The sequence below is a fragment of the Calidris pugnax genome, unplaced genomic scaffold, assembly GCF_001431845.1.
Source record: "Calidris pugnax isolate Ruff unplaced genomic scaffold, ASM143184v1 scaffold18, whole genome shotgun sequence".
Taxonomy (NCBI): domain Eukaryota; kingdom Metazoa; phylum Chordata; class Aves; order Charadriiformes; family Scolopacidae; genus Calidris; species Calidris pugnax.
The window spans coordinates 9511766-9529751 of record NW_015090812.1 but is presented as its reverse complement, the minus strand read 5'-3'; the positions used below and the strand labels follow the sequence as shown (position 1 = coordinate 9529751).

The 17986-nt window shown below is 52.0% G+C and overlaps 1 protein-coding gene across 1 annotated transcript in view; it reads left to right on the top strand.

Moving 5' to 3' along the window:
- The window catches only part of RNF220 (ring finger protein 220), a 245300-nt gene that overhangs the window by 168194 nt on the left and 59120 nt on the right, over positions 1-17986 (top strand). The window contains exons 4-6 of the mRNA XM_014938949.1: positions 3032-3077; positions 13391-13486; positions 17702-17768. Coding sequence (XP_014794435.1) covers positions 3032-3077; positions 13391-13486; positions 17702-17768 — 209 coding nt within the window. The remainder of the gene's footprint in view (positions 1-3031; positions 3078-13390; positions 13487-17701; positions 17769-17986) is intronic.

Sequence of the window (17986 nt, the reverse complement as noted above, 5' to 3'; positions counted from 1 at the left end):
TTGTTTTGCTGTAATGAACTAGATAAACAATTCCCCAAATAGATTAAAACTAACTGTAACTTATAAAAGCGGGTAGTAATTATATTTTATTAGCTAGCAAAACACCATTTTTTTATTTCGTAGGATAATTCTGTGTAAATCACCTTAATTAGAAGTGTCAGACGAGCCCGTGAATATCGTACTTAGTAACTAATTTCCTATGTACAGGTTATAATTTAAAACACATGGATCACTCGCCGAGTGGAAATATGCTAGCCATGAAATAATGTGGGGAGTGTTGGGGTTATTACTATGTAAATGTGTAATCATTTCAGACCACTGCAGCCTGGCTGGGTGATTAAAGAGAATCCCAAGGTCTCCAAAGATTGTGCTCTCTGCAAGGGCCTAGAGCGAAAAAACTTTAAAAGGCACCGAAAAGTGTTTGAACTTTAAAGGTCTTGATTTCCCTTTTACCATTTTTAATTTGTCTGCCGTGTTTATGGAGGGGAGGGTTTCTCTTTGCTGACGGCCTTTCAATTCTCAGCCCGCTGCTGGCATCCTTAAGAGGAGCGGGGGGGCTGCAGCCACTGTAATTCAGGGAGTTGTTTAGTGGGATGAAGGAAAGCACCCTGAAATTATGACCAGGGCTTGTGCCCATTCCTGACTCATCCCTGGAAATGAATAAAAACAAATTGCAAACTCTTATTAGAAATAAAGGGGGGCTAAATTGCAAGGAGGAGGGTGGTTCTTAATAATCCTCCAAGTGAATAATAAAATAAACTCTGCCAAGTTATCTAAATCAGTCCCCTTCCCTATCAGTCCCAACAGCCAAAGCTTGGCCTTTCAGCTGATCAGAGACTCTTGTCCTGAAAACTGCAGTTTCCTGGCGCTAACACCATTTCTGGGAGGAATTAATGAGATTCTTCCTCTTTCCCCCGAAAAGGAATAATTTTAAACACCTTTAACAAGAAAAGGGAGGAAATGAGTTGTTTTTTTTAACCTGGCATTTGGATTATAAAAGGGAAAAAAAAAAGTTGTTTCACACTTTGGGTGACTGAGAAATTCAAGGTAGCACTGGAGACGGGGAGGGGGTGGAAACCCTTCCCATCAGAGGTGTTTGGGCACAGGCTGGAGGTGGTGCTAGGGCTGCATCTCTGGGGGCAGCGGGGATTGACTCTGCTCCCCACTGCCTCCCAAAAACTGGGGGGCAAAGCTGGGGCACAGGGCATGGCGGGGGGCATCCTGCACCCCCCAGCAAGCACCCAGCAGCTCATCCCCCCAGGGAAAGGAGGAGATGCCCCAGCCCATCGATCGGTGGTCCCCGGGAATGGCAGCCGCTTGCTCCGGGAGCAGAACCGTGCCTTTGGAGTGACCTGATGGTGATGGATAACGGTGTGTTTCCCCCCTATTTTGGGGTGAGAGGCGAGGGCGGTGGCACTGGGAGAGGAGGGGTCCGTAGCCCCGGGAGAAAACACCTTCCTCCATCCCTGCTCATTTCATAACACCCAGCCATCTGCCAAATCAAGGCAGATTAAAGCCAGCCAAATTCAATTTCTCCCCGCTGCCACTGCAGCTCGGCATCTGGGGCTAAAGTGTCCCCGACAAAGCGAACATGACAGGCACATTGCTTTTTTGTCACATCTAGTACCGTGTTGATCTTCTAAAAGTCTCATAAAAATTTATTGATGTCTCCCATATTGCTGTGATTGAGAAGAAAGGAGCGCGGGTGTGCGGGGCCGGGCGCGCGCGCGCGGGCGAGCGTGTGTGCGTGTGTATATTAATGTTTCTGAAGTAGATCTGATTTGATATGTCTTGTTCTATTGTCAGCATCTGTTTAGCGAGGCTTTTTAATACTTTCTGGCTGCCGATCACTCATCCTTAGCCTGGGATGCAGGCTTGCATACAAATTTTGTTATTAAACACAATTCCATTCCTCCCCCCCACCCCCTTTTCCCCAGCCTCCGCCTCCCCCCGCTAACCTCCCCCCTCCACCCACCCATCCATCATCTCCCCGGGGCTATGGGGAGCTGGGAGCCAGCCACCCCACCGGCGTGCACTTACAAGCACAGGCACCGGGCTTGGCAACATATTTCAAGAGCCTTTTGCCTGCTGCAGGTGCTTTGCATTGACAAATCGAATCATGGGGAAATAATTTATTTCCTAATGCTGTTTGCAGCATGTTAGCAGGAGAATTTACATGAGAGAGATTACTTTAATAACCAAAAAATTACAGTGCAGGCCTCCCCGCCATGTCGGCTTTGATATGTAATTGTTTCAAGTTTAACCTGTCTGGAGGGGGGGAAGGTGTTATTAAATCTATAGCATCTCCCGCTGGCGAGGGCAGGCGAGGAGGAGCACCGTGGCGGGGACCTCCTTCCCTGCTAAATGGGGAACAAGCTGAATTAACAAATCACTCCAGCCTCCGGCAGAGCTGCTGCCTCCACGGCGCGGCTGGAGCTGAGGGGATCTTCTTTCCCTTGCTCTTACGCCAATTTAATCTCCTTCTTTTTCCTTCCCTCCTTTTTTTTTTTTTTTTTACCCCTTAGTCTTTGTTGTTTCTTTATCCCTAAGATTCTTTTTATAGGTGGGTTGAGGTGGTGAGTGCTACTGTCTATTCCAGATCCAGCTTCTCTGAGTCAGGACTCAGGCAAAGGTTCAAGTTCCCATAAAACCTTTTTTTTTTTTTTTTAATTTTTTATTGCGCCTGACCCTACACAGGGCTCGCCACCTCCACTCCCCTCTCCTTGGCTTTCTTCCCCCTGCCCCTGCAGGTTTGCCCCCCACTCCACCCCAGGACTGGGAGAGGGGGAGAGAGTCAGGATTTGACTCTGCATCGTGTCTCTGGGTTTGGGGACTCCACTCGTAGGACCATTTTATCCCAGCTGGAGAAATAGTGGGTGCTGCCCTCCTTTCCGTGCCCCTCCGGCCAGGGTGAGGAGGCTCTCGTTGGGCTGGGAAGGGGGAGCCATGTGTTATTTGATCTCTCGAGATCCCACAAAGCGTTTCCCCTCTTGCCTTGTGACTCTGACCCCGTTCTCTTCTCTCTTGGCAGCAAGAGCTCCATCCTGAAGGATGCCATGGCAGCGGGCACCCCCAAGGTAAGTGAGCACAACTTGGCACACTATCCCCGCCCACCAAGGGATGTTCTTTATACCCTCTCACCTTCCCAGCCCGCTCCCTGTCCTGCTACTCAGTGTCCCTTAGGAAGGTGGCCACGCTTTGGGGCCAGGCCAGCACAGGGGCATGACGCTCTCCCCATTCATCCACTGGGCTGGAGCAGCCAAGTCCCCGCATGGGGCTCTCTCATTCCCTGTGCAGCCAAGGGACGGTGGAGCTGAGGGACCCGGCGGGCTCCGGGACTCCAGATTGTGGCTAATGACAGCTAATGAGAGCTGATCACACACAGACTGAGCTCAGCTTGGGAAATCATGTGCGGGAGTTCCTGGAGCCAGAGCCATATGCCAGCTTTGGAAGGGGGGAGTGGGACTGCCTCAGGGGGAGTGAAGCACACCCAAGGAGGGGCCCAAATCCCTAGAAGACCCCGTCTCAGCCGCATCCTCCTCCCTAGGACCACCTCCCATCCCTTTGGCTCAGAATGCAAAAATACTCAATGCACAGAGCATCATGGCATCACTGCAAAGGGCATCATTTACTAATTAGTATCACTGTTAGCTGGACTTTGTATGATATGGTGGTGGGAAGGACCAGAGCTTGGGCAGGAAAAGGGGTGGCAGGGAGCACTGCAGGGCAGCTGGGCATTGCACGGCCTCTGAAACTCATGCCGTGCTCCCCAAGGTGGGCAAAGACACGTAGTCTGGGCTCTCCTACGCTTCTGGTGACAGGGAGGCTCCTGGCTTCCAGGGAAGCTGAGGGCATCTCTCACAGGAGGTTTTGGTCCTTGTTTTAATAGAATCTACTTCAGGTCTTGCTCTCCCCTTTTTTTTTTCCTGGAAGCTTTGGGTTGGTTTTGGCGTGTGATGTTAGAAACGGTGACTGACATTTCAGCTCTACATTTTCCCTTTGGGACTGGGTGTCTTGCCAAGCACATCAACACCTTGTCTGTCCCATGAAGTAAGGGGCCAGGGAGCCACCGTGCTGACCCAAGTTCCTGGCGGGTAGGCATATAGCCGAAATAAACCTAACAATTTCCTAAATCCCACAAGGGAAAATAAAGATAGCAGTGATACTTCCTAGTGCTCCATACCTTTGGCATTCCTATCTCCTGCGTGACTCTCCCTGTCTCCCGTGCCCTGTTCTGGGGGAGACTGGGAGGAAAGTGGAGACCTGACTATTTCTCCCATGAAAAACAAGCAGAGCAGAAAGCGATCCCCAAGCTGATAATCCACGGAGGGTGATGCTGCCTTTGGGACGTCTCAAAGGAACTGGAAAGGGCACTCACAGAATGAAAGCGCCTGAATTCCACAAGCTTCCCTTTCCCTCCTCGTCAGGTCTGAGTGTAGATAACTCAACGGTCCCAAACACATTGCCTGCGAGGGAGAGGGACGGCTAGGAAGACAGATTAGCTGTTTGGAGGGAAACGCAGCAAGTGACTGACAGAGACCAGATAAAGAAGAAGGTCCATCTCGCGGCAGGGCCGGGCTTTTGAAGTTTCCATTGACAAAGAATCCCATTTGCCTTGAGCGAGGGGATTAAACTGGGACTGGAGCGTTATTCTATGTAAAAGAGATCAATCGTCCCCTGTCACCACATGGATCTTTTCCCTTTGCCCATCACGTCTGGGGCTAAGAACATTAACTTCAAGAAGCCAGGAGAGCAGGGAGGGAGAGGGTGAAATCAGGAAATCTTTCATTCCCTTCTCAGAGAGCTTGAAAGCCTCTCAGCCCAGGAGGATTCATTATTTCTAGGTGGCTTTTGCTGGGAGACAAGTCCTGTGTGGCATGGGAAGGCACATGCTGTCACCTTCACCTGAGTTTGGTATTAAAGGCTCCTTTGTAACCGCATGGGATTGAGGAGGAGGGTGGTGGGGAGATGAAGGCTGCTCTTTCCCTTTGTGCCCACTAAGCGTCCGCAACACGGGGTGGGAATAGCCCATCAGGATGTGAAGTCCCTCTGAGAAAGCCCTGCTGGGGACAAAGCTGGACCTCTGGGCCACCCTTAACAGGGGGCCCGGTGGAGAGATGGAGAAAAGACCCCTAGGTGGGCTTGCAGCCCGTGCCCAGGCATCGCTGGAGGTCTGGCAGGCATTGCCTGGGAAGAGCTGGAACGGGTGCCGTGTCACATTTCCCATCCTGGGCACTGGTGGAAGGAGTCCTGGGGACTGTGGGGAATGCCATGAGGTTCCCTGGCCAGTTCTTCTCCTGGTGCCAATAACAGGGCCAACAGCTCCAGCAGCTCAGTGCATGAGAAAGGGGCTGCACTTCCCCATCCATTGGGAGCAGCACAGGCAGGGGCAGGCTGGTTCCACTCAGGGACAAGGGAACTGGGGGGGAGCGCAGGCTGATGTTACCAAAGGTGCTACCTTTGTGGTCACTGGTGGCTTTAGGACTCATTTGGGACCTTTGTATATACTATCATGGGCAGTCACTGCTGGTTTAAGGCTCTTCCTGGGGTGCAGCTGGGAGCAGGGTATTTAACTCCACCCCATGCTCTGTCTCCTGGCTCTGCTCCCATCCTTTCCCTGCCGTTGCCCTGGCAAATGTCTCTCCTGGCAATAAAAGCCCAGATGTAAACGCATATTCCTCGCTCGCTGCTTGCCTGCCCCTGAAGAGCTGTCACTCACCGCACTGGGTCAATTTTCATGGCAATATGTCAAAGAAAATCCAATCACTCAACATGGGATGTGATGAATGCAGGATTATTGTATCAGGTTCTTCTATTATCGGAGCTGACGGAGGCAGTGGTGGCCAAGCGAGGGCTGCGAGCTTCGGGGGCTCTGGCCAACACATCTGCTCGCTGCCTGGGCTCCCTCTCTGTGAAGGCAGCTTGGAGGGCAGTGCTGAGCACCACGTAGCTCCACAGCATTCCAATCGATGGTGGTATGCCATTGTGGACAAGACACTTGGACAAGCAGATGACAAACCCGCACAGTGAGCCTCAGGATGAGATTTCTATCCAACCCTGACTGCCTTTTGCTTAGGAAAGCTGGTGACAGCAAGCTGGGCTCTGCCAACCCCTGGCTGTGGAGAAGGGCCTGAGATAGCTGCTTGGTGTCTTCAGGAAGTCCTGTGGCCTCTGCAAGGTGCAAGGGCAACCATACTGTCTCCTCCCAGATGCAGTTTCTGTCCCTGATTGCAAGCTTGGATGCTCGCTCCGTGGCTTATGATAGCCTTTTGTGCCTTGCCATCTTCATGCTGCTGAGAGCCAGGTAGCCCATTGAGCCCATTGAGGTCAAGGTGAAGGAAGCTTGCTCTTGCTGAGCTGTCTCATCCCTGTCCTTTGCAGAAGGCAGAGGAGCAAAAAGGTGGTGAAAGGCCATCTCCTTTGCAGAAAGCACACCCAGTGGCCACGCTCTGGGAAGGGACTGGAATTCAAGGAGAGTCCTGGACATCCATAGCATCCTTCTCTGATGACATGTCTGAGACACCAGGAGGAAGAGGAGCGATGGAAAAGAAATTTTTCACTAAGGAGAAGTTTCCATACTGGTGTATATGGTTTCCATATGATGCATCACGCCCATGGGAAGGGATGGAGTATGTCCTTGCTCTTGCTGAGCTAGAGACCACAGCTCCATGGTCCTGTTCACCAGTGTGGGCGAGGCATTGCTCACTATACTTTCACTGTTGTCCTGGGTTACCATGAGGGGAAACCTCACACCAGAGCCACTCAGGAGGGCACGTTCCGTAGATGGGTCTGAGTCAGTCATGTCCTAAACCTCTGTGAGCCCAGAGCTTCCCTTGCAGTACTCCCCACCGTACCCAGAGGCCATGTTTCAGGCAGGTCAGGCACCAGGGATGTCTTGCTGAGGGGTACGGACAACACGATGGACTCTGTCCAGTCTCGTGACTGCCCAGGAGTCTGTCAGCAGCATGCAGTTCCCCACAGCATCGTTCCTCAGTTTCATGCTCTCACCTTACCTTTCCCCCTTGCCTCGGATGCCTCTTGCAAGGGGTTGTGCAAGAGAGGAGCACATGTTGAGTTGAACCCATGTTGGTGAGGTGTATGTGCAGTCAAAGTCAGACTGTTCCTGCTCTTTCTTGAGCAGCCAGCAGTAACTCTGAGAGTCAGCATCCCCAGGTCCTCCTGGCTACCTAAGAGCACTTCCTTCCCACTGCCTATCTGGCTTGTGGCTCTCCTTCCATGGGCTATCATCTAGGTGGGATATCATCTCTGCCCAGAGAGATCTTAACCCCTAAATTTCAGGATATTAGCTGCAGACTGTTACCTGTCACCTAACAGCATCTGCTGACCTTTCTTATATCCTCTCTGAAAGTGCTGGTACTGACCACCACAGGGGAAGAGCCTCTGTGAAGCATCCCAGCTCTTGTGGTGGATTCGGCATTCCTTTTCCACTGCTGTTTCCTCATACATGGCTGCAAATTGCCTTTCCCACTAACGGTCCAGCCTGTGCGCTGGCTCTTGCTGCAAACAAACACCGAAGCGAGCTGCCAGGAGCAAAACCCCATTTCCCGTGCCCAGCAGATGCTTGTGGCTGGTTTGTTTAGGTGTGCACCCAGCGCCTCGGAGGGTGCCCACGGGCAAGTGGCCAGCACGCTGCTGCTCCGAGACCTCCGGCAGAGCTGGGAACAGAGCCACAGTGCCAGAGTCCTCTGATTCCCCCACCCACCCCCGTGATTTTACAGCTTCACCGAGCAGTTTGAGAGAGAATTACAGCACCTAGAGGAAAATTTGACCACTAAAGCCCTCCAAGGAAAAAGAGCTTTGAAGGAAGCAAGATTTGGAGCCTTAAACCTTGACAGAATGTCTGTATTAAGCCCTTCCCAGCTGCCTCGCTCGAGATGAAATTTCTAGCACAATCATTTAACTTCTCCATATCATGTCTGGTGGTAGGAATGGGGTACGGGTGTCAGGGCCCTAGGGTTTTAACTCCTTCTCTTGTGTCACTGACTCGCTGGGGCGGGGGGGGTTGAAGTCACTCCCCGAATCTGTGCCCCCTCCCTTTGTAGCTGTGATTTACAAGGAAAGATTAGAAAGCTAAATCTGAGCACTGTGGCAAAGCTATGGCCAAACCAGGGTCAGGAGGACAGCCCATAGATACGCGAAGGAGGGGAAATTACCAAGGATGAGTGTCGGCTGAACGCGCTCCCCGCCAGTTTCGGGGTGATAAATACCAGAGCCACTCCAAAAAAAAATCTCTGCCAGGTTTTATTCCATAAAACAAATTACCCCATGAACAAACAAAGCCCCTCGCTCCCCTTGGGCCAAACAGCTGTGCCCTCCCATTAGTCCGGGGGAAACCGCTGCTGCGTTCGGCAGGCGGAGCGGAGAGGGATGTGGTCTCGGAGGGGAGCCGGGCAGGCTGGCAGACCCCACCACACTGTGGCCAGACATCTTTCCCCCTCCATCCCCAATGGGTAGTTCTGCTGGAAGGGGCCCCTTTCCCCACTGTGTAGCTGGTGTCTCGCCTGAGAGGACCCAGAGCTCGATTGCAATCCCAGGTGTGACCGTAACATGCACAGAAATAAATCAGTAGCTCACATTTCTGTAAGCTTATTCTGCTTGCGGACCAGTGGAATCCTTCAGCGAAGGCCAGAAGCTGCTGATACCATTATTTCTGTTCACTATTCACACCCTCCTCACATTTAAGCCTTTCATCCTCAGCTCCATCCCACCTTTATCTCTGCCAGCTAAAAGCCACTAGATAATTTTACCTCTAACTTTCCCGGGAGCAAACGTGGACGCTCCGAAAGCTTCTAGGAAACTCAGCTCTAATAGTAGCATCTTTGTGTCGGGGATCCTCCAGCAATAACATAAAAAATGGCTAGCAGAGTTAAGGGGGAAAATCACAGCAAGGCCTAGTATCACTCATTGCTTTCGGGTTACAGTTCCCAAGTGATAACAGCTATTAGCAACACTTTGACGGCTTCCCTACCGTGGAGGGGAGGGCAGGAGACAGAAAACATGTCAAGCCATCACCTCCATGTTAAGTGATAAGTACCTATTTAGATGGCAGAGTTAAAGCTGAATGCATCAAGCAGGGAACACTTTGTGCCAAAATAAAAAAATAAAAAAAAAAAAAAGAAAAAGGCCATATAGATACGTAAAAAGCGGGGTTAGGGTATTTGTTCTGCTGACAGCAGCTGTGATGGATTGTTTAAGAAAAATAGACTCCCTGTGTTTTTCCAGGGCTATCAGAAAGCAGGAGTCCAGCACTTTAATACTCTCAAATGACTGGCCTTGAGAGGCAGCAGAATGTCAGCGGCACCGGCTGGGCTCTCCCAGCGCTGACATCTGCCCCGGCCACCGGCGAGAAGCAGCGCTTAGGGCCGGGGGCGGTGCGTGCCGGCAATTTCCATCCATCTCCTCGGGCCAGCAACTGCACCCTGACACCCGTCCCCTCCCCTCCTGCTGCCCCGGACCCATAGCCTGTGGGTCGAGAGCCGGCGGTGTGTTGGCACATCTGCCCTTGCCGAGCTGCCCGCGGCTTCTCCGACCGAGCAGGGAGGAGCGGGTCCGGAGAGCGATGGATGGACTGGGATTGCAGCAGCTGGCACACGTGATGCACGTTTGAGTCATGCCAGTCCAGCCAGCCTATTTATATACACGAACTATATGTTGTTCCTAATTCCAACGAGGCTGCTGAAACCTTTGCAGATGCTGCAGCCCAGCTCAGCAGAATGGCACGGTCCATGTAGGGTGTAGGGAGCTACCAGGGTGTGAATGTCACAGCGTGAGCAAGGCTTACGTGGCCTCTGCTTACTGCCCTGCCACGTGCCCAGGGAGAGCCCAAATCCAGGGATGCAGGCGGGTCCAGCCATACATCCAGGCACGTGGCTTCCCCTTGGCATGGCACAGCTGGGCTCCGAGGGGTAGGAAGGAAGCACCGAGCAGGGCCACGGCAGGAGGGGCAGGAGGAAGGAGGGTGTACAGGGCTCGGGCAAGATTGATGGCCTCGTTGCCATTAAGAAAAAAATTAGCCGGTGGCGGCTATCATATTAAAGGGTGAAGAAGCCGTGAATTATTTTCTTAAAGATCTTATCACTTACAATGATAATTTTACCTTCCAAAAGGCCACTTTTAATGAGGCAAGCCAGGCAAAAAGTCATGATTTAATGCCAGATTTTTTTTTCCAAACACATTTTACTGCTTTTTTGTCCATGTTTAAAAAGCGCCGGTGACCTTTTTTTATTTAGCTTGCCCCAGGTGTAATGCTCAGGCTGATCCTCTCAGGGTTTATAACCTCCGCAGAGAGTGCCTTTACCCAATGGAGAGATGATTTAAAGGGGGAGGGAGAAATATGAGGCTGCACGGCTCCTCGCACAAGGCCCTTGCTCCATCTCTGATGCTGGGAGCCATGGTTTGCCAATGGAGGGGGAACTGGGAAGGGAGGAGGATGCTCTCACCCCAGTAGCCCAGCCTTGAAGGGGAGCTGGGCTGAACTGGCAACCAGGCAGGGATGAGGTGGCTGGTGGCCTTTCCCCAGGGGAGAAGGGACATCTCAGCATCAAAGCTGATCTACACCATGCCAAAACAGCTGGTCCCCAAGGTAGGGAACATCTCCACAGGGCCGTACAGTGCGCCTGTCTGCACACAGAGTGCCCAGCACCACGTTTTTGAGGTGGGAAGCCAGAATTTAGGTCTGCCCTTCAGCATGGGCACGCACAAGGGCTGGGAAGATACATGTAAAGCTGCCTTTTCCCTCCAAAGTCATCTTCCCAGATGCTGGTTGAGAGAGGGATGAGGTTTGTATCACTGCCCCTTCCCCGCTTGCTGGTACCTGGGTGGGAGTGATGCCCAGGATCATCCTCACTGCTTAGCCACTGGAAAACAGACCCAACATGACACTTTGGGATAAAAGAGGCCAAAATTGGGATGGCAGAGAGACTGGCTTAATGCAGAAATGAAAGGCACCCTGATGGCAAGTGCCTTTCCTAATCCCTGCGCGCCAGAGCCTGCATCCCTGCCTGCCCCCATCCCTGCCTGAAAGGCAAAGTGTGGCACAGTGCACGGAAATGAGAAAAACAAATGAAGTCAAGTTTCCTAAGAGTGAAGGGGAAGTGTGACTTGGCATCTCTAACGCTGTGTTTAACATGCCGGCGAGGTATTTAGAATTGAAGTGCTTGCACACAATTTAAAAATAGACAGTTTATTAATCTAAACTGCAAGTGTATGTAGAAGAGGCCTCGAGATTGACATCTTTGGGATTAGTTTAGCCCTGCATTTTTCCAGAGGTCATCGCCATGGTGCTCAGGAGGTTTGTGGAATAAATGGGGCCGGCGTTCTTCCCAGGACCACACGCTAAAAACTAATACATAACGTTTAATTTACTGTCTCCATAGCTAGCCCAACCATTTTTCACATAATAATATTGGATTAGAGCTACCAGAAGCTGAGGGGGGAGCTGGAGGCGGGGAGGGTTTGTCTGTCTGTCGCCGAGGAATGGGGAGATGGGTATTTTTTCCCCCTGCTCTAGAATACATTGGAAGACAAAACGGATTTAACCCTGCCAGCTCCAGGGTGTTTGGCTTATTAGAGGAGGGAAAGGGCATTAGCACCACTGCAAGCAGGACTGTTGTTTGGAGTCATACCTGAAGGCGTTGAGCACCCATCCCTTCGTTTTGTAGGACATGTTCTTCGGAAACGGCCCTCTGTTTAGAGAATAAAGAAACTAAACAACAGCAGGAGGTCAGTCTGCACTCTGCTCCGCATGGTTATCAGAGGGCTTCTCCAGAAATAAATGAGCTGATCACCGATCACTGGTTGGGTTTGGCCAACACGTGAGGCAGGAGATTCCCCCTGCTCTGCCTGTCTCTCTCCTGGGAAGTGGAGGCTGGTCACCTGGGGCAGCCCTGGCTGCTGCCCCGAGCCCTTTGGGCTCCCACTGGCCCTCCCAGCGCCTGGCATCGCCGTTGGGCTGAGCTGAGGAGCATGCCAACCCTGAGATGTGGCCAACACAGCCCTTGGTGTTGATAGGAGGGACCGTGGCTGGGGAGATAACTGAGCACCCCAGCAGGTAACTCCCCCATGACCCCTTTCAGGACATCACGCCTCTGCACGGCCAGTAGAGCCATTCTTCATGGCAGAGACAGGCAGCGCAGACAGGGATGTGGTTCTTGCCCTCGGGGCAAGGTTGGCAGCTCATGCCCATGGCATTGAACACAGCATCCCAAATCCTCCTCCCCTGCCTCCATCCCAAGCCTGCACTCCTGCTGTGCTCCCCATGCTCTTCTCTCTGGGAGAGCTGTCCGAGCCCCAGGGGATCGCATCCCGCTGACTGAGCCGATTTGTACGCTGAGTCATTTTTCCACTCGCTCATATCTTTCCAAAAAATGCACATTTTTTTCCCACGTTTCATTTCAGCCCAGAGGCAAATGTTTCTGGAATACTTGCCTTTCTCCAAGGTATTATGCTTTTTAATAATGTTGTCACCACACTTGACCTGTCCAATTCAGATGATATCTACACTTCCCTTCGCAAACATACACATCTCTGAGCAGTCATTTATTGTCGAATCTTGCCAGCTGATTCTCAGAAACAAACATCTGGAGAGCTGCAATTCCAGTGTACTTTTTTTTTCACAATGTATTGGGCTATATTTAGTGGAGTTTAGCTAATTTATATTTTAAATTAGAATTTTAAATTGCATTTTCCCCCCAAATTCCTCCAATAATAAAGTTCACTTGCAACTCAGTGTACATTTTTTTTGATGCTGTCAAACTCCCGCAGTAATTTTCCCGCTAGAGTTCACTGTGTGTAGAATTTAGACTTACCTACTATTGACTTGAAGTTTATCAGTGATTTCTTAGGTCTCAAATATCACTGATCTTTTTAACCTTCTAAAAGGCCCTTTTTTTCCTGTGCTACTTATTAAAATAAATAGCATCATTACGGAAGGAAGAGGTAGTTGCGCTGCAAAGGTGCCGAGAGCTTTAGTGCAGTTTACAAAGCTATTGAGAGATTTAGTGGCACTTAAAGGGGAAGAAAAGCGCACGTTAGAGCCTTCACCTTCCCGTGTCACTTGTGTGGATTTCTGGTGTGGTCCTCGTGCATCATTTCCAGCAGGGACCGATTCTGCCCCCAGCCACCAGACCTGGGGACAAAATGAGCATCCCTTTGCTGCCAGATGGATCTGCGCTTTGCTAAACCCCGCAGTCTGGTCCCCTCGTGGAGCTGGGTCTCACGAGAAGCGCAGAGGCACATCCCCACACTCCGTCAGTCCATCCCAGCACAGCCCCACAGCCCAGCAAACACTCTCCGTGGCTCTGAGGACTGCTTAGCGAGAGACAGAAAGCTCGGCGACGCTCACAGCATGAATTTCTCCTTTCTCTTGCAGTCAATTTTGTTGTCGGCCTCAATCAAGCGGGAAGGAGATTCTCCGACAGCATCACCCCACTCCTCAGATGACATCCATCACTCGGACAGATACCAGGTAAGGAGGTGGATGCCGTTGCTTCTCTCAGCCTTAGGCAGGGAGCCAGCTTGCCCCATTGCCCGCAGCTCTCTGTGTGTGGTAGCACTGGCTCTTGGCTGTGCACCACTGCCCCAGCCCACCTGCCCACGGCATGGGGACCTGGGCACTTGGTCCCTCACACGGCTACAAAGGTGTTCTTTTGTTTGCAGAGTCCTCCCAGCTCTGACTTTAAACCACAGCCATGCAAAACCGCTTTACGTCTTTGTAGAGCTTTCCGTTGCATTATATTCATCGTCTCGGTCATTGCCATGGCTATGTTTGTCATTACGTACCTCATGCCACCTGAAAACTTTCAGAGAAGTGATTTTTCTGTGAAACAGGGAATGATGTCAGCCTGCAGCTGGCCAAAATTCTCCATTTCGCTGGTGTGCTGCTGCCCAGAAAACTGAGTCATGACTCCCACCCAAAAGAGAAATGGTTTTGGACCATCCACAGCCATGCCTGCATGTTTTATAGAACACTTTCTGCCCAGAGGAGCAGCAGGTCTTGGCTTGTGATGCAATGAGTAAAAGTTCAGAGAGATGGAGTAAGAAAAGAAGGGAAAGGCAGCAGCACAAGTACAGCTTCGCTTGTTTTAAGTCCGTCTGTATTTTTGGGGCGGGCTGGCACACTTGACTCCGACTCAATGCACATCCAAACTATTTGGTGGCCAGCCTGCACTCAGCCACTGGCTTCACGTAAGCTCTGAAAGGCAGCAGATAAATTAATGGTGGTCCTCAGCAGAGACCCAAGAGTGCCTCTACCTGCTGGGTGGACAGGCTGGGTGGGCCAAGGCTGTACCCATCACCCTGCGTCCTGCAGTACTCTGCAGCGATAGCCTGTGCCCAGGGACTGGCAGATGGTCAGGTCCTCCTGCATCGGCCACTTGGCATCAGCCAGGTCTGCGTTTGGATCTGCAGAGGGAGAGGCTGATGACCAGTGCCAGGATCTAACCAAGCAGCCCCAGTTGAAGCACATGTTCCTGAAGACAGGTCCTGTTAGTAGTATACGTCTACATTTTTTTCCCATTATTCTCTCCTCTGTCGTATTTATTGGTTATATTATCAAATATGGGCCAGATCCGCCATTGTTTGCTGCGTATTCCCACGTAGCCTTCAGTTATAACTTGGTGTCACATCACAAGTCACTTTCCCCTTGTATGAGACCTGGTGCAAAGAGATGAGACCTGGTGCAAAGTAAGAGAAGCCAAACCCTGCAGAAGATACAGAAATGCCCAATTCAGGTAATCCCGCTCTCTTTCCTGCCTGTTTATTAAGGCTAATAAATAAATCATGTTCTTTTCAAAAGGGTGTGGAAGAGACTTTTGCCATGGAGAGATTTTTGTTGGAGAACACCCCTCCCTTTCCACTCCTCCAGACTTCAGCCTCTGTGAAATTGGTGGTCCCTTGCAGTCCTCCCTTCCTATAAATTTTTATTATGTCATACTTGAGGACAAATATCCTCAGCAGAAGCCCCCGCTATGCGCTGAGCCTAGCTAGTCTCTAATGTGTTTTAAGTTTGTGAGTGTATTTTATGGAGGGTTGCAGCCCTTAATGCAAATGTGTAATGGGGAGTTGTAAGTTCTGCTCTGCAGGGAGAAAAGACCTCTGGGGTCTGATTTTCATTTACGCCCGTGCTGGCTGCGCTGTGCTGCTCTGGCAGCGCCAAGGGACCGCAGAGTGGGTGCCAGGGTTGTGTAAAGCCTCAGCGTTTCCTTCATAAAACCACAATGTGAGTGAGAATTCAGTCTCCCTGGCCTACCAAGGGGAATGCTCAGGAAGCAGAGCAGAAGACTCTCATGGGTGGGTGACTTTAAGGGCTACAAAATTGAGCTTTCCATATATATGCAGAGCTGTGCTGGAATTATGAATGTCCCTTGTGTTGTCTGTGATCTAATCGTGAATATACAGCGTATTAGTAACACGCTAGAACATGAGTTATTGGCGTATAGGTTTTCAGAATTCCTGTGGCTTGGTTTTCTTGGTCTTCATGCTTATTTACCATGGGGATATTTAGGGAAAAAGGAGATTTCTGAATAGGAGTGCTACAGGAATAGAGGCTTGCACAGCTTGTGTTGCTCCCCGTGCTGAGGGAGCTGGAGTGGAGGCAGTGAGGCGGCTCGGGGACGTGGGGAGGGGAAATCCCGTTGCCTTCCCTCTGCCAAGCCTGGTTGCTGGAGCTCGGTACGTGGACTCAGAGGGCTGTGCCGCCATCCAGCGTGACCTGGATAGGCTGGAGAGCTGGGCAGAGAAGAACCAAATGATGTTCAGGTAGGGTCCTGCACCTGGGGAGGAAGAACCCCAGGCACCAATATAGGGTAGGGGTGGATTTTCTGGAAAGCACTACTAAGGAGAAGGACCTGGGAGTCCTGGTGGATGGCAAACTTTCCATGAGCCAGAAACGTGCCCATGTTGCCAAGAGGGCCAATGGAATCCTGGGCTGCATAGGGAATAGTGTGGCCAGTAGGTCAAGGGAGGTCATTCTCCCCCTCTACTCTGCACTGGTGAGGCCACAACTGGAATACTGCGTCCAGTTCTGGGCTTCCCAGTTCAAGAGAGAGAGAACTACTGGAGAGAGTCCAACGTAGGGCAACCAAGATGATTAAGGGATTGGAGCACCTCCCTTACGAGGAAAGGCTCAAAGAGCTAGGGTTCTTTAGCCTGGAGAAGACTGAGGGGACACCTCATCTATGTTTACAAGTACCTAAACGGTGGGTTGAAGGATGATGGAGCTGGACTCTTTTCAGTGGTTCCCAGTGACAGGACAAGGGGCACAAGCTGGAACACAGGAAGTTCCATTCAAATATGAGGAAGAACTTCTTTACGGTGAGGGTGACAGAGCACTGGAACAGGCTGCCCAGGGGGGTTGTAGAGTCCCCTTCTCTGGAGATTTTCAAGACCTGCCTGGATGCAGTCCTGAGTAATGTGCTCTGGGCAATCCTGCTTTGGCAGGGGAGTTGGACTAGATGATCTCTAGAAGGTCCCTTCCAACTCTGACAATTCCGTGATTCCATGACTCTGATTGGACTGAGGTGGTGGCAGCTGGTGTAGCACAGGACCTTGTGGCATGGGTCAGTGATGGGTCCTCCTCTGAGATACAGCATGTCCTGTCAGCTGGGGCTTTTCCTGCACTCCGAGTAAAAATAAAGCCATTTTAGTTGGATTTAGATACAGTCCTTCCTCGAATCCCCAGCAGAGAAACCATCAGCAAATTATAAAGCATTCATCATACAGCAAAGACATCATTTCGGGCTCAGAGACAGATGACCTCGCGTGGGTCAGCTGAGCCCAGAGAATATTGGTGGCTGAATAACAGGGGGAGTGAGTATAACTGAAAGCCTAAAGTCCTCATCCAGGAAAGGCTCCCCTCCCCTCCATCTCAACACCCACCATCTTCTCACACAGCAAAACACATTGGGGCGGTTGGTTGGGGGTTTTTTGTGGTTTTTTCCCTCTGAAGGAGGAGACGCAGATTGTCAGTTGCCAGAGGGAAGACCCCAAAATGTAGGTTTGACCCCAAGAAACAAAGTCTGGGGAGCTGGCAGAACAGAGAACAAATGGGACAGCTGTGCTGCCCAATTTCTATCTCCCCCCCTGCCCCAGCTCCATCCTGCCCTCAGGCTGCTCTGGTCCCCAGGACCATGCCCCACCACAGCCATGGGGCAGGAAGCCCAGGAGCCAGGTGCCGGCATCCCCACGGGACAGGCGGGATGGACAGGAAGGCCAAGGCTCCTCTCCCCAGGCCTGGGGCTCCCTGGCAGGGCTGGGGCTAGGGCTGGGTGGGGACCCTGCTGGGCCTCTGGGTCCCCATTGGCCACACGCCTCTGGGTCTCATGACCCTGCTGGGCCCTGATTGCCCAGGTGCCCTTGGGCCTCAAAGGTCCTCCAGTCCCTAATTGGGCAACAAAAGTTGGGGAGCGGTCATTCCTGGTTCCTGATTGGCCAGCAGCTTGGGTTACCGTTGGGCTGAGGGCCTCTGATTGGCTAGAGCGCTTGGGCCTGAAGAGCGTTCAATTCCTATTGGGCAAGAAAACCTGGCTTCTTGCTGCGCCTGAGTTCTGATTGGCCACCTGCCCCTGGAAGCAGTTGCCCCTGGGTCCTGATTGGCCACGTGCCCTTGTGTTTCAGTTGCTCCTGATTCCTGATTGGCCAGACTTTCTTGGGTCCCAGTTACCCCTGCTCTTTGATTGGCCAGGTATCCCGGGATTCCAACGGCCCCTGGGCCCTGATTGGCCGGGGCTCGCCGGGCCTTGCTGCCGCCTGTCGGTTGCCATGGGAACTTCCTCCTCTCGCGTCTCTCCCCGCCGGTTTCCTGGTGAACTTTCACCCGCTCGGCGGGCGGGTCACATGACCGGGGCCAACATGGCGGCGGCCGCTGGGGGCTGATCGGCGGCGCCTGCCGGGCCGCGCCGTATCCGCCCGCATCCCGGGCCGCGGGAGGGGGGTCCGCCCCGGGGGCCCGCCGCCCCGCTGCCCCACC